Source organism: Gadus morhua, chromosome 9 (assembly GCF_902167405.1).
Source record: "Gadus morhua chromosome 9, gadMor3.0, whole genome shotgun sequence".
Lineage (NCBI taxonomy): Eukaryota > Metazoa > Chordata > Actinopteri > Gadiformes > Gadidae > Gadus > Gadus morhua.
This window is the reverse complement of record NC_044056.1, coordinates 12,042,840-12,065,497: the sequence shown is the minus strand read 5'-3', so window position 1 is coordinate 12,065,497 and position 22,658 is coordinate 12,042,840. Positions and strand designations below refer to the sequence as shown.

The window sequence follows — 22,658 nt, the reverse complement described above, 5'->3', positions numbered from 1 at the left end:
AAGGCTGCTGGAGTGCAAGGTACACACACACACACACACACACACACACACGCAAACGCACACAGATTCACACACACACAGACACACACACACACACACACACACACACCACACAGACACACACACACACACACACACACACACACACACACACACTAGGGTCAGGTGATGATGTGTTGTTGACCTCACAGCCTGGCAAGGAGACCTGGGGGGTGACATGGCGAACGTCCAAATGCTGACCTTGTGGTTGTATGTGGATCTATCTTGTGTTGTGGTTCTATGTTGTGTGGTTCTATGTTGTGTGGTTCTATGCTGTGGTTTATATGCTGTATCAGGATATATGTTGTGTTGTGGTTCTCTGTTGTTGATCAATGTTGGATTGTGTGCTATGTATGCTGTGGTGCTATGCTGTGATGTTGTTCTGGGTTGTGATGCTAGTGTGTTGTGTTCTACGTGGTTCTACACTGTGGTTCCACGGTGGACCCTCTAGTCCCCCCTGGTGGTGGTCTGGAGACGGCACTGACCCGGGCCGTGGCGGCCGGTCTGGTGGAGAACGTCCGGGTTCTGCTGGACCGTGGAGCCTCACCACTCAACACAACAGCAGGAGTGAGAGCCTCTGCTGTTAGGTACCAGAGTCTAACCCTACCTGCTCCTTAATGACCTGTCTCTGTACTGTCTTACCCCTACCTGCTCCTTAATGACCTGTCTCTGTACTGTCTTACCCCTACCTGCTCCTTAATGACCTGTCTCTGTACTGTCTAACCCCTACCTGCTCCTTAATGACCTGTCTCTGTACTGTCTAACCCCTGCCTGCTCCTTAATGACCTGTCTCTGTACTGTCTTACCCCTACCTGCTGCAGCGGTGCGGGGGGCTCCTATAAGGTGACCCAGGTGCTGCTCTCCAGGGGGTCCTGGGTGGGGCAGCCGGGCCCCCGGGGTTGGACGGCGCTCCACGAGGCGGCGCGGCAGGGGGGCGCCGAGGTGCTGCTTCTGCTGCTGCGGTCCGGGGCGCCGGTCGCCCTGACGACCACCGGGGGGCGGACCGCCCTAGCCGTGGCCGCCGAGCCCACACGGCCAAGCCCACACGGCCAAGCCCACATCGCCGAGATCCTCCTCAACTGTGGTGAGACACCAGCGGAACTAGATGATCCCCCAGAACCACGAGAACCACTAGAACCAGACCCTGGTCCACTTAACCCCGCCCCACTTAACCCCACCCGACTTAACTCCGCTCCACTCAAACCTGCTTCACCACCTCAAGCGACCAGCGACCAATGAACAGTGACCAATGCTGAGTGACCAGGGACCAGTGACCAGCAACCAGCGATCAGTGACCAGCGACCAGTGACCAGCAACCAGCGACCAGTGACAAAGGACCATTGACCAGCGACCAGTGACCAGCAACCAGCGACCAGTGACCAAGGACCAGTGACCAGCAACCAGCGACCAGTGACCAAGGACCAGTGACCAGCAACCAGTGACCAGCAACCAGCGACCAGTGACCAAGGACCAGTGACCAGCAACCAGTGACCAGTGACCAGCAACCAGCGACAAGTGACCAAGGACCAGTGACCAGCAACCAGCGACCAGTGACCAGCAACCAGCGACCAGTGACCAGCAACCAGTGACCAGCAACCAGCGACCAGTGACCAAGGACCAGTGACCAGCAACCAGCGACCAGTGACCAAGGACCACCAACCAGCGACCAGTGACCAAGTACCAGTGACCAGCGACCAGTGACCAAGGACCAGTGGCCAGCGACCAGCGACCAGTGAGCAACAAACTGCTGCGTCTCTCTAGTGATCGTTATTACGTTATTATTAAGACTCCTCCTATATGGCGGCTGAACCCTGACCCCTGACAGGCAGCAGGGTGAACTCCCAGGCGCTGAGCGGCGAGAGCGTGCTGATGGCGGCCGCGGGCGCCGGGGACCCCTCCCTCGTCCGGCTGCTCCTGGACAACGGAGCCAACCCCGACCTCCCCAGCGGCACCGGACACCTGCCCGTCCACAAGGCCGCCTACGCAGGACACTACCGGTGAGGAGGGGCTAGACAGTAGAGGCTAGACACTAGAGGCTAGACAGTAGGGGCTAGACAGTAGATCCTAGACAGTAGGGTCATGACAGTAGAGGCTAGACAGTAGAGGCACTATCAGTGAGTGGGTCCTCTACCAGTGAGTCCTCTCCCAGTGGGTGAGTCCTCTCCCAGTGAGTGAGTCCTCTCCCAGTGGCTGAGTCCGTTCCTAACCCGGCCCCACAGGGTGCTGGAGATGCTGCTCCCGCTGACCTGCCCCCGGAGCATCAAGGCGGCTGGTCAGAGCCCGCTGCACTCGGCGGCGGCCGGTGGCCACGCCCGCTGCCTGCGGCTGCTACTCGCCAGTGGCGCCGATGTCAACTATCGCATGAGTGCCCGCCACTCGGGGAACCACCGGGACTTGCGACGCAGTGCGCTCTACTACGCCGTCTCAAACGGCGATGCCGGTTGCACCCGTGCGCTGCTGGAGGCGGGGGCGCGGCCGGACCTGGACCCCCTGCAGTGCCTCCTGGTGGCGGTGCGGTCCGGGCGCCACGACCTCGCCCGGCTGCTGCTGCTGGCCCGCGCCGACGCCAACTGCTACTTCCGTGTGGTGAGCGACACGGTGTTCCCCACCGCGCTGCAGTACGCCCTCAAGGACGCCGCCATGATGCGCCTGCTGCTCAACCACGGCTACGATGCGCGGAGCTGCTTCCTCTGTCACCACGGCGACAACGACGACCAGGGAGGCCACGCCCCCGGCCAGTCCCAGAGATTGAGGTGTGGCTGCGGAGGCTGTGAGGGCGGCGCCGGCGCCCGGACCTGCTCCCTCTGGGACCACGAGGACCCCTGGCCCGCCGGGGACCATGGAGACAAAGCCATACCGGTTTGTTGTAGCCCTGCTACTGAGCCATCACAGGGGAGCCTTCAGGGGACTCTGAGGCAGCATCAGGGGGTTGAGGCCTTCAGAAGCCTCTGAACCTCTGAAGGTCTCTGAATCTCTGAACCTCTAAACCTCTGAAGGCCTGAGCTCCAGCGGCAGCAGGTCCCTCACCGGTGGTCTGGAGGGCTTTGTTAGGAGGTTCTGTTTGATAGGAGGTCCTTAATGATTGTTATGAGGTTCTGTTTGTTAGGAGGACCTTAATGTTTGTTAGGAGGTTCTAATGTTTGTTAGGAGGTTCCGATGTTTGGTGGGAGGTTCTAATGTTTGTTAGGAGGTTCTAATGTTTGTCATGAGCTTATGTTTGTTTGGAGATCCTTTATGATTGTTAGGAGGGTCTGTTTGTTAGGAGGTTCTAATGTTTGTCATGAGCTTATGTTTTTTAGGAGGTCCTTAATGCTTGTTAGGCGGTTCTGTTTGTTAGGAGGTTTGAATGTTTGTTAGGAGGTTCTTATGTTTGCTAGGAGGTTCTTATGTTTGTTAGGAGGTTATTATGTTTGTAAGGAGGTTCCAATGTTTGTCTGGAGGTTCCAATGTTTGGTAGGAGGTTCTAATTTTTGGTAGGAGGTTCTAGTGTTTGTTAGGGCCCCCAGCTCGGCAGCTGGATCACCAGCAGGGTCAACACCTGGTGGTTCCTCTAACTTTCTGATGTTCTCCCCACAGTTCTGTGAGTTCATGGGTCTGTGCTGCCTGGTGCACCTCTCGGGCCTGGTGGTCCGGACCCTGCTGGACTACGTGGGCCAGGTCTCCCTCTGCCCCCCGCTGAGGAGCCTGCTGCAGGGGCAGGGGGCCTGGGCCGACATCTGCAGCATCCTCAGTAAATACTACTACTACTATACTACCACTACTACTAGATAATACTACTACTACTGGGTTGACATCTGCAGCATCCTCAATACATACTACTACTACTATACTACTACTAGAAATACTACTAGATAATACTACTACTACTGGGGTGACATCTGCAGCATCCTCAGTATGTACTACAACTACTATACTACTATAAATACTATCAGGAATACTGCTAGAAATACTACCAGAAGATGAGATAGTAGGGGCTACTACTACTAGTACTGACGGTGTTTATCTCCTCAGGGTCTCCTCGGTCTCTCGGACACATCTGTCGTCTGAAGATCCGCCGCTGCCTGACCCTCAAGAGACTCAACAACCCCGACGTCATGAACTCTGACCTTTTCCCTCCAAGACTGCGCGACTACCTGCTGTACCGGGAGCTCGACCCACAGACAGTTTAGTTTTTACTAGGTTAGTAAATGTTATGCTTAGATAATAGGTTAATGATTAAGTTTAGGTTCTAGATTAGAGATTCAGTTTAGATACTAGGTTTGTGATGATTACATTTAGATACTAGGTTAGAGATGGTTAAATTTAGATACTAGGTTAGAGATTAAGTTTAGATACTAGTTTAGAGATTAAGTTTAGATTCTAGGTTTGAGATTGTTAAATTTAGATACTAGGTTAGAGATGGGGGCGTTTAGGTTGGGTTAGAGGTGCATGTATGGAGGATGGGGTAACTGTGTGGGGTTACTGGGGGTTGGGTAGGCTGCAGAACCAAACTCACACCTGACAGCTGACAACTATGAATAGCTTTACTGGTGTGTGCGTGTGTGTGCGTGAGATGGGTGTGTGTTATAGGGTGCTTGTTCTAGTAAACAGACTGGATTGGTGTCATGTATACTGTATGATGTATTGGTGTAATATATACTGTATGATGATGTAGTGGTGTAATATACACTGTATGATAATGTATTTTAACCATGTATAATTGATCTTCAGGGGAAACGATTGCAAACTAAACGCACATCGCCCCCTACTGGAACCACGATGCTACTTGCTAAACTACACTAGATAACTGGGGTTATCAATAATATAACCTCATTCTCGTCAAAGTCCACAAGCTTTAACTTACCTCATGCGTCTCTTTATGCTCCTCTTGGCTGGCAGTCATCTTGTGGTCGTATCAGCTTTACTGGAGTTATCTCATTCAGAGACAAGTAGTGGCACTAATTAGATCAATATATAGCATGATTAAATGAAACACACACATGTCGCATGTCAATCATCAGCACACAGGAGCCAGGTCTGTAAAGTCAACATTTATTTCAATCTTTTACCCTCATCTGTGGATGCAGCGTTTAGTCTCTGGGGTGCAGCTGCGTGTCAGAGCCCACTTCCTGTTATAACAGGAAGTCATGGGCAGCCATGTCTGAAAGCACTCAAATAAAATAAGCTTTTTGCCAAACGTTGGTAAATTAACGGCTTGTTTTATGTCTTCTCAGGCATTCACGGACATGTTGCGTCACACAAGCTTGTTAGAGTTTGATATTAGGTGTCTGTAAGATAGTCGGATGCTAACACTAGCGTTCTACAGCGAAACAAGTTTTAGTAGTTACCGTGGTAACAGCGTAATGAGACGTAGCAATGTGATGCTAAGTACGCTCAGAAGGACTACAGACAGTAGTCTGCAGTTTCTCCCCTAATAGTGATTTAAATGGTATTTTTATTCAAACCTTAACTTTTATATTCACACTCACGCACACACACAACAAAAAACAACTAAAGTCAACAGCCACATTAATCCTTTAAGTGTTTCAGTCAACCCTACTTTAGTACATCCAGATGTTTAGGTAGGTGTGCTAAACTAAGACTGAGTAAGAAAACCACAGAGATGGTAAAGAAATGAGGATCGGAAATCTGTTTCTGATCCGTCATGAAAACACAGAAGATACTTTCGCCTTCGGAACGCTGAAACATGATAAAAAAACCTCCCGACGCACCGCTAGCGTAGCTCCTTAGCTGCTATTAGCTAGCTGGGCTGCAACCACAGGATGCTGTCATCGTTAAACAGGAAATGGAGGAAGGGGGTGCTCAGGAAGGTATCCAGATGAAACGAAGGAGGAGTGAACGCTACAAAAGGATTTAAAGGCAACAATAAATACAGGAAGGTCTCGTAGGCTAGTCGTCCCACTCATCATCATCCTCAAAGTCTTCATCCTCCTCCTCGTCGGGGTCGTCATCTGGGAAACAAAACCACAGCCTTTAGCCCCGGGTCATTGATCATTGATGAGGTCATAATTTATGTCATCATTCAGTCATACAGTATGATGCCATCATTCAGCCCTATGTCATCAAGGAGCCCTATGATTACATCATTCAGCCCTTTAATTTCATCATCAGCCCTATGATGTCATCATGCAGCTCTATGATGATGTCATCATGCAGCCCTCTGATGTCATCAACAGCCCTAGGATGTCATCATTCAATCCTACGATGTCATCATGCAGTACTATGATGTCATCATCAGCCCTATGAAGTCATCATGCAGCCCTATGATGTCATCCTGTGGGGGTCCTGTGGTCACCTGAAGAGTGGATGGCTCGGCTCCTCTTCTGCATCACCTCCATCAGCGCCCCCACGATCCCAGCCGATGGGGCGGGGCCCGAGTCCTGCTGCTCCGTCACCTGCACCACACAATCAGGACCTCCGTCAGGGGTGGGGGAGGGCTGTGGTCCGGTGTGTTATGGTTCTACGTGTCGTAGTGGTTCCATGTATGGCGGTTCTACATGTTGTTTTGGTTCATGTTGTTGTAGTTCTACATGCAGTGGTTTTACGCGTTGCTGTTCTCCATATGGTGGTTCTACATGCGCTGGTTCTACGTGTTGCGGTACTACGTGATGCGGTTCTGCATGCGTTGGTTCTACGTGTTGCGGTTCTACGTGATGTGGTTCTACGGGGACTCACAGTCTTCAGCTGGATGCCCTGTCTGATCTGGTCCAGCAGGGCGTCGCGGCCCCCCGGGGGGGCGGGGCTCTGGGTCTGGGTCTGGGTCGGGTTCTGCTCCACCTTCCTCAGCTGGGCACCCCCACGGATCTGCTCCAGCAGGGCTGACTTCCCCCCCCCTCCTCCTCCTCCGTCGGGCTCTGTGGGGGGTGGGGGTCCCGGTGGGGGAGGCGGAGGGGGAGGGGGAGGGGCGGGGGCGGAGCTCGAGAGGGGTGGAGCGGTGGGAGGGGGAGGAGACTGGGCCGGGGGAGTAGGAGGAGCTTGGTGATTGTGATGGGCTTGGCCCCCTCTGGTGGGCGGGGGGGGAGGGGGAGGGGGAGGGGCCCCCAGGGTGCCGGGCCGGGCGGGAGGGGGTCGAGGGGGAGCGGAAGAGGGGGCTCTGGAGGGTGGGGGCGGAGGAGGGGCTCCCCGGCCTCCTCTGGAGGGGGGGGGAGGTGGGACGGGAGGGGGTCCGCCACGGGTGGGTGGGGGTGGGGGGGCTGGAGGAGAGAGAGAAGGGTTGAACAGCTAACAGGTGAACAGCCTACCGGTGAACGGCTAACAGCTAACAGGTGAACTCCCTACAGATGAACAGCTAACGGGTGAAAGGCTAACCGGTGAATAGCTGACAGCTGAACAGCTAACAGGTGAACAGCTAACAGGTGAACAGCTAACAGGTGAAAGGCTAACAGGTGAACAGCAAACAGGTGAACGGCTAACAGCTAACAGGTGAACTGCCTACAGGTGAACAGCTAACAATTGAAAGGCTAACAGGTGAACAGCTAACAGGTGAACAGCCAACAGCTGAACAGCCAACAGGTGAACGGCTAAAAGGTGAACAGCTAACAGGTGTACAGGTGAGCGGCTAACAGGTGAGCGGCTGACAGGTGAGCGACTAACAGCCTACAGGTGAGCTCACCTTGTCTCCTGAGCTCGTTCTTCACGGCCTCCACGCCGCCCTTCTTTTCGATGAACTCGTAGATGACCTTGGACGTCTCGCGGTCCTTCAGCTGGGCCTCCGAGATGCCGCACATGTCGAACAGGTTCTTGAGCTCTGGGTCCAGGTTGTTGAGCTGCAGGAGTATCCATTAGTTACCGAGCAGCCCCAAGGCACTGGGCCCGACCCACTGTGGGACCGGGTGGACGGGTGGACGGGTGGAGGCCCGGGCCCCGGGACCCCAAGGGCCTGGGGGGGGTCGGGTGGAAGCAGCGGGCCATATCGGAACGTACGAACACGGTTGAGTCCGTTACTACGGGTTACCAACCATGACCAAAAACAAGCTACTTTCATCTATAACATCAATGTTTTATTATTAAATTGATTGTTCTTCCACGGTGCTTTGAGCGTCGTAAAGTGTAGAGTTTTCCTGACACAAGTCTTACTGGCCCCATTACACAGACACACAACCCATAACACAGACATACACACTAATACATAGACACACACATCCTATTACACAGAAGCACACACTATTACAGTCTCACACATCCCACCACACAGACGCACACATCCTGACTCACATCAAACCCAGTGTTGGGGTCCCAGCCAACATGGCCGATGTGCCTGCAAATAAAAAACACAAACATCCTTTAGACTAGAACACGTTGAATGTCACTATTATAAGTTCACTATCACTAAATCAGGTTCACTATAACTATAACATGATCACTATCACTAAACAGATTCACTATAACTATAACAGGATCACTATCACTAAACAGATTCACTATAACAGGATCACTATCACTAAACAGATTCACTATAACAGGGAACACTATCACTAAACAGATTCACTATAACGGAAGAAATTATCACTAAACAGATTCACTCTAACTATAACAGGATCACTATCACTAAACAGATTCACTATAACAGGATCACTGTCACTAAACAGATTCACTATAACTATAACAGGATCACTATCACTAAAACAGATTCACTACCACTAAAACAGATTCACTATAACAGGTTCACTATCACTATAACTGCTTTCAGATCACTATAATTGGTTCACTATACTGCACTACACTACGCTACAGAGGTTCACTAACACTAAAACAGGTTCACCATGACTAAAACAGGTTCAATATCACTATAAAAGGTTCACTGTAACTATAACTGGTTCACCCCACTACCCTACAGAGGTTCACTATCACTATAACAGGTTCAATATAACAGGTTCACCAGCACTGACTGGAAGTTGCTGGGGCGTGCCGATGTCCGCCTTGGTGAGCCTCTTCTTCTTGCTCTTGGTCTTCTTGTCCTTGCGGTGGACCAGCCTGTTGTTCAGCTGGTAGAGCTGCTGCTGGGGCGCGGGGTGCTGCTGCTGGTGCTGGTGGTGGTGGTGGTGGTGCTGGTGGTGGTGCTGGGAGTTATGGAACCGCATGCTGTTGATATCTGGGTTCTTCATGTCCACCGTGGCCAAGGGGAGCGACGGACCTGAGGACAGGAGGGTGGAGAAACACACGCTGGGGGTGGAGGCAGACCCCAGAGGTCTCTGAGGGAGGACCCACAGACCTCCTCAGGCCCGTAAACTCTTGACCGGCCACTGGGCCAACCCAGACCATGGAAGAGTTTGTGGTTACCGCGGCAACCACGTGGTAACGACGACAAACACATGGTTGCCGTGACAACGATGAACACGGGCAGCCATATGAGCGGTCCTGGAGGAGCGGCTAATCTCTGTCAACACAGCGGAGACTTAATGTGTAATCCTGTTAATCCACAACACAGGCCATTAGTGCCTTGCTCTACCGATGGGAATAGAACCCCCAACCCAGCCCCTGTTAGTGCCTTGCTCGACAAGCTGAGCTAAACCGGTAACGCTGGGAGACCAGCGGTCAGGGTCGGGGTGTTGGGGGTCACGTTCAGGGGCCAGGGGTCAGAGTCAGGGTCAGGGGTCACGGTCAGGGTTGGGGGTCACGGTCAGGGTCAGGGACCAGGGGTCGGGTTCAGGGTCAGGGGTCAGGGTTGGGGGTCACGGTCAGGGTCAGGGGCCAGGGGTCGGGGTCACGATCAGAAACAGGGGCCAGGGTCAGGGGTCACAGTCAGGGGTTGGGGATCAAGGGCAGGGGTCAGGGGTCACCCACCTGCCCTGCGCTGCCGCCGGCCGAGCAGGTCGTTGAGGGCGGAGCGAAACCGCCGAGCCTCCTCCTCACTGGCGAAGTTCACCCCCACCTGGGAGCTCTGACACACACACACACACACACACACACACACACACACACACACACACACACACACACACACACACGCATTAAATGGACACACACACATATTATGTACACACACATTAAATACTTTACACAAACACACACACACACACAAATTATATATACATACACACACACAAACACATTAAATACACACACACATTATATACACTTACACCATATACGCATTATATATACACCCAAACACACACACACACACACACACACACACACACACACATTAATCAGACCAACACGCGCCCTTACGTCTCCGGGGAAGCTGAGGAAGTAGGACCTCGGGCTGCTGAAGGAGAAGCTGCTGTACAGCTCCTGTTCAAACAGGCTGCTCCCGTCCTGCAGGGGGCGACACCCTGGGTCAGAACACTGGTGCTGTTACAGCAGGACCTCTGGGTCAGACCCCTGCTAACCTGGCACCCAGCACCCAGCACCCTGGGTCAGACTGTGTCTCAGACACCCTTGGTCAGACCACGGTCAGCTAACCTTGCTCAGACCGCCAGCTAACATAGCAGCAGTCCTACAGCAGTCCTACAGTGGTTAAAGTAGAGCTTCTGACCAGAGTGGGGGATCATCCTTCAGAGTGGGGAATCCTCCCTCAGAGTTGGGGATCACTCCTTCAGAGGGGGAGATCCTCCTTCAGAGTGGGGATCCCACCGTCAGAGTGGGGGATCCCTCCTTCAGAGTTGGGGATCCCTCCTTCAGAGTGGGGATCCCTCCTTCAGAGTGGGGGATCCCTCCTTCAGAGTGGGGGATCCCTCCTTCAGAGTGGGGATCCCTCCTTCCAGGGATGATCATACAGGCAAAACATTTTAAATGGGTGATGGGGTGCTGTCCGGTTGACCATGAGGAGGGAGCCCACCCACCTTGATGTCCAGCACCCTGATGTAGTAGGACCTCTGGGTGTTGTCCTTCACCAGACAGGCCACCCCGCAGCACCGCTTGGCCCAGGAGAAGCTCCGGTCGGCGGCGTAGACCTGGACCACGGCGGAGCACAGGGCCTGGGGCACACAACACACAACACCTGGTCACCTGGTCACAGTCTGCTACTGGGTATACCGGCCGCTGCCCATTACAACCAGTGAGGCTAATAGTCTAAACCGATATTTGACTCATTAACGCCAGGCCACACCATTACACACACACACACAGTCACAAACACACACATTATATACCAGTCCCTCCAGAAAAACGTGATTATACGATCGCATAATTCAATGCATAATCAGCCAAAGTCTGCATATTCATGAGGGGCCGCATTTTTTCAAATATGCCACACTTTCACCGCATAAATTGCAGGTTTTCGCGGGGCTTGCATGATTTCATAATCCCCGCGTTTTCGTTGCAAAGAAATCACATATATCTTAGCATAAAGTTAAAAAATGTTGCTTTTACATCATACAAGAGCAGCCATTTCCCCCTGTTGCCATGGGAACGTTATGAAGTGACGTAATTGCGCGACGTGAACGTCATCGAAAAGCTGAATTTTTCGCAAGTTCGAACATTTTTTTTTCGCAGGGGGCATTTTTTTTTCGCCCCCTGCATTACCTGGTAGGCCATATCCATTCTGCTACTGGGTATACCGGCCGCTGCCCAGTACAACCACAATGATGTTAATAGTCTAAACTGACATTTGACTCAATGACGAGGCCAGGCCAACGGCCTCCCAGGTCTGCCCCGCTGAAAGAGGGAGACCTGCCCTGTACATCTACCTCGATCATCTGTTCCACTAGGGCCCCCAGAGTCTAGCCCCGGCCCCAATTGTCTAGCCCCGGCCTTGGCTGCAGTCACCCTCCACCTCGGGGTTCAGCCTGAGCCGACCCTGCCTGACCCCGTCTGAACCTCACGCACTGGCTCGTGCTACGATGCGCAACGCCTGCAACATTAAGCGTGCAGAAACTTACCAGGCACTTCTTGCCCAGGTACCCGAAGAGGCAGTCGTTCTCCTGCGGCGTGAGCAGGATGGAGCCGGTGTGGGCCGCCCGCCGGCCCGGCTGCTGCCCGGACATCTCACTGAGCTGGTGATCAACACCGATGATGCATGGATATCTGCAACCTTAGATCAAACCCATGCACACGCAGGTTCTGTTGGCCTGCAGAGCGATCATCGCATTCGCGTGTCTATGTCTATGTCTCTGTCTCTCTCTCTCTCTCTCCCCCTCTTCTCTCTCTCTATCTCTCTCCCTCTCCCCTCTCCGCCTCGCGTTGGCCGGTAGCTTCACTGGTCCCGCGGTTCGGGCGACGTCCCGGGGACCACCCGGGGTTTGTGTACAAGGTGAAGGGAAACTTTGCTCCCTGAAGTCCGGCTGCAGCACTAGGCTGAACCCAACATGGCAGCAACACGGGAGAGACCACTCCGGAAAGAGGAGAAACGCAGGGGGATCCGACCTCGTCCTGAAGAGTAGTTATCCGCACATGGACGTTGACCGCCGCACGGTCAGCTGATGAGACGCCTCAACCTGCTCAGCGCATCCGCTCCTCTAGTCGGGTACCACCTCAACATCCTCCGGTCGGGGAACATGTGACCCCTTCTGCACCAAGACGCTGCAGGAGGAATGCAGCAGCCTGGGAGGGCGGGCCATAGCGTCACGGGGGGCGGGGCCAGGGGTGATTGACGTGTTAAAATAGATTCTACTGTACCGGCAAAAGATACACCGTTAACCGTGATCTACTTTATTGGTGCACATTCCTCACAACTGCGCCATGCATCTCATGGGAATTTTATTTTGTATTTCATTATTCCAGTTTACCTTTTATGCTGCTTATAATTAATTATATATTGTGTATACATCTTACCTCTTTGTCATTTAACCGGGCGGATATTTGTGTTTTAATTCACCAATGTGATTATGATTTTCCAGAGGTGTTAGTTGTTTATGTTTCTTTAGTCCTTATAGCGGTTATAGCCATGTAGAGTATTGTTATTACTCTTATAGACATGAGGGCATGTTATTACTGTTATAAAAGACATGAGGGCATGTTATTACTGTTTTTAAAGACATGATGAGATTCTTATTACTGTATAGGAGACATGAGGGCATGTTATTACTATTATTAAAGTCATAGGGGATGTTATTAGTATTATTAAAGACATGAGGGCATGTTATTACAGTTATTAAAGACATGTAGAGTATTGTTATTACTGTTATTTAAGACACTAGGGCATGTTATTACTGTTATTTCAGTCATGGGGTCATGTTATTACTGTTATTAAAGATACAACATGTTATTGGAGAAATTAGGGTATTGATTTAGTTATTAAAGACATGAGGGCATGTTATTACGGTTATTGAAGACACATGGTATTCTGTACAGTGTTTATCCCTGAAGGTGGGAGGACAGATGGGAGTGGGCCTCCGGCTAAACCCTGAAGCGAATTAGCAAGACGCTAATCCAGAGTTAGCCAGCAGGTCACATGTACTTTAGTTACAAACACAAACACACATCTCCCCCCCCACACACGCACACACACACACACACACGCACACACGCACGCACACACGCACACACGCACACAGAAACACAGAAACACAGAAACACACACCTATCTATCACTCTATCTGTTAAATTTAAAAGAGCTTTATTGGCATGGAAAAACGAAAATGTAAATGACCAGAGGAGCACTGTAAATGTGTGTTTCTCTGTGGTCATGTGAGTGATGAGTGGACTGTGGGGCATTCATACAGCGGCCCTACGTAATGTCCACACAATACTCCATTATGTCCCCTCCTCTCACCGCTCCGACGACATATCAAACCACTTGTTGAAACGTCGCTCCCTTCCTTCTGAGTTCTACTGTGCTGATCGCGGTTTGAACCTAAGCCTTGGTGGGTCCTACGCTGCCGATGTCTTCTGGCTGAACGGCTCTCTGTGGATATCACCGCTGGAGTGTGAGAGCTTTATGCTCAATTGTCCAACCAGAAAATCTGGTCCGGAGTGTTTGGCTGTAATCTAATCTCCTGCAGAAAGCCTTTGTGTTCCCAGACACACCGGACTGCTCCTCAAACGGGGTTCTGTCCCTTCTGAACACAATGACATATTTGGGCCTTTTAGTTTAGGACTGAGCATGAGTGAATAAGGGGCATGTTGAAACGCTCACCACTAGATGGCACCACACAGTCAGGTCTGAAGCCCCAGTGGTCTACTTGATGGTCACGTGACCGTGTCCTTCTCCCAGCTGCTCATCCATGTCTCCTCTCTGATTGGCAGTCAATGGCAGATCAAAGATGGGGCAGGAGGAGGGTGGAGGAGGAGGGTGGTGGAGGGGGGTGGAGGAGGAGGGTGGAGGCTGGAGGAGGAGGAGGGAGGAGGAGGAGGAGGAGGGTGGTGGAGGAGCAGGGAGGAGGAGGAGGGTGGAGGAGGAGGAGGAGGGTGCAGGAGGAGGAGGGTGCAGGAGGAGGAGGGTGGAGGAGGGGGAGGGTGGAGGAGGTTGAAGGAGGAGGAGGGTGGAAGAAGAGGATGGAGGTGGGTGATGGAGTGAGTAGGAGGACAGAGGGTGGAGGATGATTAGGAGGGAGGAGGAAGTTGACGGAGGGGGTAGGGGTTGGAGAAGGATGTGGGAGGAGGCATTAGAGACCATACAAGAATTTCAATTAAGAAATATTTCTGAACCTTATGCACTGATAATCTTGATGGTCAATTGTTGAAATTAGCTGCCAGCCATGTATCGTTTCCTACAGCCCATAAATTTAACAACTGTCTGCTCTAATCCAAAGTGTTCATCCAGCTGATTGGAAAGAAGCTAAAATCATTCCACTCATAAAATATAAGAATCGTGCTTCTAATGCTCCCAATAGTCGGCCTATAAGTATTTTACCAGTATTGAGCAAAATTAATTAAAGAAATTGTTTTTTTATCAAATAAAGGATTATATCACCAGTAATAAATTAACATCTAACTCACAGCATGCATATAGAGAAGGATATTCCATTTGCACTGCACTTGCAGAAATGACTGATGACTGGATGACTAACATTTAGTCGAGAATTAGGTGGGGCAGTTATGCTTGATTTTCGTGCAGCAGTAATTGACCATGAGCTGCTAATTGGAAAAGCTAAGAGTTATGGCTTTACATCTGCAGCAATAGCCTGGCCAGAGGACTATCTTACAGGATGAAAACAAAGTTTTTTTTCAAAGGCAGTTTTACAAACTCAAAGGTCATACACTGTGGTGTGCCACACAGCTACACCACACTGTGTAATTGCCTTGGTCCATTACTGTTTTCGATATTTACTAATGATTTGCCGCTATGTACAAAGAATGTCAATATTGGAATGTATGCCGAGGACAACACTGTTTACTGTGCTGATATTCTGTGTAATGAGCTAACAGCTAACTTAAATGATTCATTCAATTATGTATTTAACTGGGTCAATGAGAATAAAACTGGCTCTCAACACTGAAAAGACTAAATTTATTGTGTTTTGCTCAATATATATGCTGGCAAAAAAAACTCAGTTAAATTTAGTTATAGGTTGTCAGGGCCGTCGATAAGGGGTGAAAGGTGATGACGATTCTAGGGGCCCACAGCCCAGGGGGGGCCCATGGCAATAAAAAAAAAAAAAAAAAAAAAAAAAATGAACTACCAGCCCACAGTACTAGCCCCCCCCCCCCCCCCCCCCCCCCCCGTCAACAATCCAGCGCAGGGGGGCCCATCAGTACATCTTGTATAGGGGCCCAGGACTTGTAGCAACGGCCCTGTAGGTTGTACACCCATTCAAGTTAACACAATAAAACTCTTGGGTCTTACCATTGTTGATTCACTGTCCAGGTCAGTTCACATTGACATCATTATCTCAAAAATGTTGTACATGCTTTGGTCTTGTCAAACCTTGAGTATTGTACAAATATCTGGTCATCAGCAACCAAAAAAGACTTGCATAAACTTCAGGTAGCTCAGAACACAGCAGCCCGTTTGGCACTGAGCTGCTCCATTCACACTAACACTGAAGTAAGGCATTAGCCTGTCATGGTGCCATGTCACGCAAAGTTTGTGTTTGTTTTATTTTGTAGTTCCCTTCTCCCTCTCGTTTCAGGCACTTGACTTCCTCCACTGTGATTGCCTCCCCGGTCTCTGATTCGTCTCACCTGTGTTCCCCTCCCTCATGCATAAATAGCCTTTGTTTTCCTTTGTCTAATGTCAGTTCCAGTCCAAGTTTTTTGTGCCCAGACACTTGCAGATACTACTGCATTTAATTGTGTTTTGTATCCCCCTTAGCGAGCATCTTTTGTTATAGTTTTGTATTCTCCATGAGAGCATTTTTTTGTCACCATTTTCTACTAAAGCGTTTTTGGTTTAAACATACTGCCGTCTTTTGAGTTTTGCGTCTGAGTCCCTGTCTCCGAGTCAAGTCGTGACACATGGCTCACAATAAAACAAAAGGTCTCTCTTAATCTCTTGTTGTTCCTAAGGTCAGTCATAAACTGAAAAAAGACCTGCCTTCTTTGCTGAAGGTTTAGTCAGTGTGTCTGACAGACACGGTCATAGCACTATAGGAGCAAATAACAGACATCTAGCTTTACCCAGACCAAGGTCCAATCTACTTAAAAATACCATCATTTATAGATCAATTTCATTATGGAATCAACTGCCAAAAAACATAGCAAATACAACTTCAAAAGGTCTGCAAAAAAACATGTGGTCCATTTGTAATGCATATACATTTTTAATGTTTTCATTTATTTTTGTAGCTTTCATATCTTTTTTAATTTTGTTATATTTGTGATTCTGATATTTATCATCATACTGTTCTTTATTATTGTCGATTATTTGTCTATTTTTGTTTGACATAATGTAAAAAAAAAAAAAGGCTATATTTTTTGTTTCGTATATATATAAAGTGATTGGAGGTGGATATGAAGGGTGGAGGAGGCAGAATGCTGAGTCAGGGGGGTCCCCAATGTCCCCAGTCTACCTGCAAGACGTCCAAACCCCGACCTGCTCTTTGATGACATGCACTTCAACTCACCTGCTCTTGATGACATTCTGATATGACCTCACTCAGGAACAGTGTGACCATGAGTGTTTGGGTCTGTGTGAAGGGGTGAGGACATGAGCACCAGCGTTGAGGGGGTAATGAGGCCAGCAAGGAGGAGCCATCTCTGACCAGTAACACCAGTACTCTCACTAACACCAGTGGCTCCCAGTCAGGCCTGCCCCGTCTACACCAGTCCAGTTCCTGTTGACGGCTGGATGAAGATGTATTCGGAGAACAACAGCGTTCAAATTATTTGAAGTAAACAGCGGATTAGATCTGTTTGTGCAAGACGGCGCTGGGAGGACGTGAAGGTAGGTAGCTATGAAGCTTAACTAACCCCATCAGGACTCTAACTCCACCTCCCTACTGCCTCAGGGCTCCCGTCACTGTGGTTCTCCGTCAGAGGGGAGGGTTTTCCTGCAGAAATCCTCCACCGACAATATATAGATCTAGAATCTCAACGTTTACAGTATGTGCTTCTTGCCGGGCTGCCCGGCAAGAAGCCCGGTTATGATCCATAACACTTGACCCCACACAGGTCCGTTCTGATGAAAGCCGTGCCAGTACCACTTGTTTTAATGTTGTGTATGGGTCCGATGTGTAATCTCATGGTAGTGCCTCTGAGGACAGAGGCCTGTTGTGTGGTGGAATGCAGAGCGGGCAAACCTCATTATCCATCTCTTTGTTCACCAGCTGAGGTTTGTCTCTGCTCACTGGAGCTCATCGTGTGGTTTCCCTCAGCATCACCGACCCGCTGATCATGTGTCCTCTCCTCCTCCTCCTCCTCCTCATCCCTCTCTCCTTCCTGTTTCCTCTCTTCTCCTCCTCCTCATCCCTCTCGCCTCCGTGTCCTCTCCTCCTCCTCCTCCTTCTCTCCTTCCTGTTTCCTCTCTTCTTCTCCTCCTCCTCATCCCTCTCTCCTCCATGTATCATCTCTTCTCCTCATCTGTCTACTCATCCTACCTCTCTCCTCTCATCTAACCATCTCTTCTCTTTCTCCTTTCTTCTCCTCATGCCTCCTCTCTCCCCATCCTCATGTGGCTGGTCCAGGAGCACTTGGGGACCATGCACCGGCTTGAGCTCCACCTCCTCCTCCACTTCCTGGTCTTGTGGGGTCCTGGGGGTCAGGGGGTCCTGGGGGAGCAGATGAAGCCGGCCCAGGCTCCCCTCATCCCCCACCGGCCCTTCCTGGTGGTCTGGAACGCCCCCACTGAGTCTTGCCGGCTGCGCTTCGAGGTTGACCTGGACCTGAGCGTGTTTGACATCGTGGCCAACCTCAACGAGACGCTGAGCGGGCCCAATGTCACCATCTTCTACCACAGCCACCTGGGACTCTACCCCTACTACTCCAGCAGTGGGGCGGCAGTCCACGGGGGCCTGCCCCAGAACCAGAGCCTCCCCAAGCACCTGAACAAGGCCCGGGACGACATCGACAAGCTCATCCCTCACAAGGACTTCCGGGGGCTGGGCGTCATCGACTGGGAGAACTGGAGGCCCCAGTGGGTCCGCAACTGGGGATCCAAGGACATCTATCGCAACCGGTCCAGGGAGCACGTCCGCTCGCTCCACCCCACCTGGCCCGACGGCAAGGTGGAGAAGGAAGCCAAAGAGAGCTTTGAGCGGTCGGGGCTGGCCTTCATGAACTCCACCCTGGCCCTGGCCGAGGGCCGCCGGCCGGCCGGCCTCTGGGGCTTCTACCTGTTCCCCGACTGCTACAACTACGGCTACAAGCGCCACCCCCAGCGCTACACCGGGGAGTGTCCCGACGCGGAGCACGTGCGCAACGACCACCTGATGTGGCTGTGGCGGGAGAGCACGGCGCTCTACCCCTCCGTCTACCTGGACTACGAGCTGCGTTCCTCCGCCAACACCGTCAAGTTCGTCCACTACCGCGTCAAGGAGGCCATGAGGATCGCGTCCATCGCCCGCACGGACCACACGCTGCCCGTGTTTGTCTACTCCAGACCCTTCTACGCTTACACCTTCGTGGTTCTTTCAGAGGTGAGATCCTCTTTCAGAGGTGAGCTCATCCATCAGGAGAGTCACCTCCATAATATGGTATTAGTCTAGCCCTGAACCACAGTTAGGACAAGGAGAATCCCCCCCAGTCCAGAGGGAAGGAACCTTGAGATGAACACCGAACAGGGAGATCATGCCTAGTGTGTGCGCCTGCTTATTGAGGATATGCACTACAACCCACGTAGTTCATGATTGATGATGATTACCTCCCATCCCAGAAGGACCTGGTCTCCACCATCGGAGAGAGCGCTGCCCTGGGCGCTTCAGGGGTGGTTCTCTGGGGGTCCTCGGAATACGCTAGCTCACAGGTGAGTCCTACCCACAGACCTCCCTACAAATCGACCCACAGACAAACCTCCATGTTCCTCTGTCTTCCCCTGGCTCTAACATCTCCATGTTCCTCTGTCTTCCCTTGGCTCTAACATCTCCATGTTCCTCTGTCTTTTCCTGGCTCTTACATCTCCATGTTCCTCGGTCTTCTCCTGGCTCTAACATCTCCATGTTCCTCTGTCTTCCTCTGGCCCTAACACCTCCTCCCTCCAGAGGAACTGCCTGGCGGTGAAGCAGTACATCGACGGCCCGCTGGGTCACTACGTGGTCAACGTGACGTCGGCCGCCAAACTGTGCAGCCGGGCGCTGTGCCAGAAGAACGGGCGCTGCGTCCGCAAGAGCCTGGGCTCCGGCGCCATGCTGCACCTCCCCCGCCGCTCTTTCAGCATTCATCACCGCCCCCAGGGCCCCACCAGGAGTCCACCCCATGGGGCCCCACCACAGGGCCAAGGGGCCCCAGAGCCACACTACAGAGTCAGAGGCCGCCTCTCCCAGCAGGACCTCCTGGACATGAGGCACAGGTTCTCCTGCCAGTGCTACCAGGGCTGGACGGGGGTGCACTGTGAGGTGCCCCAAGCCCCGTCCCCTGGCCATGCCCCTCTGCCCCGCCCCCGGCACGGCGGGCTGCTTTCGTTTCACTCCTCCTGCCTCGTCATCATCACTTTCCTGGGCTTCAGTCTGCTCGTCAAGTACCTCACCCTTTAGACGGAGAGGGGAGAGAGACAGACAGACAGACAGACAGACAGACAGACAGACAGACAGACAGACAGACAGACAGACAGACAGACAGACAGACAGACAGACAGACAGACAGACAGACAGAGAGACAGACAGACAGACAGACAGACAGACAGAGAGAGGGAGACAGACAGAGAGAGAGAAAGACAGACAGACAGACAGACAGACAGACAAAGAGAGAGGGAGAGAGGCACAGCGAGAGACAGGAAGAGAGAGAGACAGGAAGAGAGAGAGGGAGAGAGAGAGAGAGAGAGAGAGAGAGAGAGAGAGAGAGAGAGAGAGAGAGAGAGAGAAAGAGAGAGAGACAGGTAGCGAAATAGAGCAAGAGACGAAGAGAGATAGGGAATGAGAAACCCAAACAAAGCTCATTACATTATGAGCTTTATTGGCGAAGAAAAGTACATTGTATATTAAACTGCTCTCCACTAGATGGCGACGTCCTGTCAGGCTGGACGGATAACCCGGTCCATCCAGCAGAGGAGGTGGATCATATGACCAACGGATCCTTCCATCTCACTGCATGCACCATTCATAAGAATTCTCCTGATGGTTTTTCATGGTATATCACCCTTGAAAAAGGGTGATATACCCCCCCGCGTCAACAACCTGGCGCAGGGGGTCCATCAGTACCTATAGTATAGGGGCCCAGGATTTGGTGCTACGGCCCTGCTTCTTGGTATACTACTATATACTTCATGAAAGATATACGTCATATATTAATATAATAAACACTTTATTTAACAAACTTCTCCTGACTCTCTCTCTCTCTCTCTCTCTCTCTCTCTCTCTCTCTCTCTCTCTCTCTCTCTCTCTCTCTCTCTCTCTCTCTCTCTCTCTCTCTCTCTCTCTCTCTCAGCACTTTATAATTACCTTGATTAGGGAGCGGTGTAAATGGTTACTCCAGCTGTCTCTTCCAGTCTCACTCTGTGATGATGGCTGATAGATACAGTATATGTAGTACTACTACATCTCTTTATCTATACCCGATATCTAACAATATATTTTATATTATATAGTACCACAGTACACAGTGCACAGATAGGCAGTACTGACATATAGTACCAACATAGTACTAGCATAGTACCAACATAGTACTAGCAGAGTACCACAGTACACAGATAGGCAGTACTTCATCTATGCCTGATATCGACAAATATATTATATATTATATCTATATGAAGGCATATAGATATAATATAGATTAAACATATACCCTATATCCACACCTATAGATATAATATATGACATCTGTATAAATATATACCCTCCATCTACAGATATGATATATCCCATCTACATACAGGCCTACAACATCTAAACATATAAACTATCTCTACACCAATATCCTTTGACCTCTATTGTACCAATGAACTCCGTCCATATATAACCTACAACTGCCCCAGAGATTCCCAGAGTAGGAAATGCCCTGAATTCTACCGTCTGCTAAGTGCCTGCAGTTCATCTCAACACGCTTCCATGGAGAGCGGGTTCCTCTGGGGTGAGAGAGAGCCCATGGTGATTCAGCTCATAAAGGCTCTGCTCCGAGGTTCCCAGGAGACGCAGCTTTCTGCTCGGAAACAAAACAACATACTGGGGAATAAACTTGAATCGCTGGTAGACTGGGAGGCTGGAGCCCATCGTCTGTGGGCTGGAGACCCCCATCACCACCGCGCTGGGCTGCAGACCCTCTCACCACACTATTTACTCCCTGCTGGAGACAGACGGACCACCGCAGCAGACCTCGTCGCTCTGTCTGTCCCACAGTTTCATCAACTCACTCTGTTGCAAACACATGGAGAGATCTGGTGACAGCAACCCGCACAAACACACACAGGACTGACTGACCGTAGCTACTAGTGGTGCTAGTGAGTACTAGAGAGTACTAACCGTACATACGGACACACAGTACCAACATAGCACTAGCATAGATCCACGGTACCACTGACATACAGGACCAACCTAGTACCAGAAGAGTACCACAGTACTACTGACAAACAGTACCAACACAGTACTAGCAGAGTACCACAGTAGTACTGACATACAGTACCAATATAGTACTAGGTAGTACCACAGTACACAGATAGGGAGTACTAACATAGTACTAGCATAGTACCACAGGATTACTGACATACAGTACCAACGTAGTACTAGCGTAATAACAGCATAGTTCTAGCAGAGTACCACAGAGAGGCAGTACTACTGTAATACAGTACCAACATAGCACTAGCATAGAACCACGGTACCACTGACATAAAGGACCAACCTAGTACTAGAAGAGTACCACAGTACACAGATAGGCAGTACTATTTGTGGTCCTGGCGCGAGTCCATGATTCTGAGCCGTCTGGGTCCATCAGGTCAGCGTGTGAAGGTCCTCCTCTCCTCTGAAGGGGATGGGGCGTCGAGCGTCTCAGATTGTTTGGGGGTCTCAGTGCGGCCGGGGGAGGTATGTTGGCAGCAGAGTTACGGTTCCACCACAGAGTGGTTCTCCTCTACAGAGGGGAGGGTTTTCTTTCAATAATCCCCCGACAACAATTCCTCTTTGATGATTGCCGGCGTTTAATGTGCGTCTCTCCGGGTTGCGTGCTCCCGTAAGGGGGAGTAATGTCCCGTGGATCAACGACGTCCAGCCAAA

General features: G+C 51.1%; 3 protein-coding genes across 3 annotated transcripts in view; 2 read left to right on the top strand and 1 right to left on the bottom strand.

Moving 5' to 3' along the window:
• LOC115550776 (dynein heavy chain 12, axonemal-like) overlaps nucleotides 1-5,056 on the top strand; it is a 5,592-nt gene extending 536 nt beyond the window's left edge. Inside the window, exons 3-8 of the mRNA XM_030366068.1 lie at nucleotides 491-626; nucleotides 861-1,123; nucleotides 1,865-2,036; nucleotides 2,259-2,898; nucleotides 3,616-3,769; nucleotides 4,051-5,056. Coding sequence (XP_030221928.1) covers nucleotides 491-626; nucleotides 861-1,123; nucleotides 1,865-2,036; nucleotides 2,259-2,898; nucleotides 3,616-3,769; nucleotides 4,051-4,208 — 1,523 coding nt within the window. The 3' untranslated portion in view covers nucleotides 4,209-5,056. The remainder of the gene's footprint in view (nucleotides 1-490; nucleotides 627-860; nucleotides 1,124-1,864; nucleotides 2,037-2,258; nucleotides 2,899-3,615; nucleotides 3,770-4,050) is intronic.
• Nucleotides 5,057-12,524, bottom strand: LOC115550342 (neural Wiskott-Aldrich syndrome protein). The gene is given in 11 exon segments (XM_075074212.1): nucleotides 5,057-5,990; nucleotides 6,335-6,434; nucleotides 6,715-7,232; nucleotides 7,652-7,805; nucleotides 8,254-8,296; nucleotides 8,928-8,941; nucleotides 8,943-9,172; nucleotides 9,823-9,919; nucleotides 10,213-10,299; nucleotides 10,827-10,961; nucleotides 11,865-12,524. Coding segments are annotated over 11 exon segments (1,545 nt in total). The 5' UTR covers nucleotides 11,970-12,524; the 3' UTR covers nucleotides 5,057-5,928.
• A 4,564-nt stretch (nucleotides 12,525-17,088) lies between these two features.
• On the top strand, nucleotides 17,089-20,061 carry hyal6 (hyaluronoglucosaminidase 6). Its single transcript, XM_030365281.1, has 4 exons — nucleotides 17,089-17,248; nucleotides 17,988-18,938; nucleotides 19,175-19,264; nucleotides 19,500-20,061. Exons 2-4 carry the CDS (start codon nucleotides 18,003-18,005, stop codon nucleotides 19,989-19,991), a joined length of 1,518 nt encoding a protein of 505 aa, XP_030221141.1. The 5' UTR covers nucleotides 17,089-17,248; nucleotides 17,988-18,002; the 3' UTR covers nucleotides 19,992-20,061.
• Nucleotides 20,062-22,658: the final 2,597 nt, after the last annotated feature.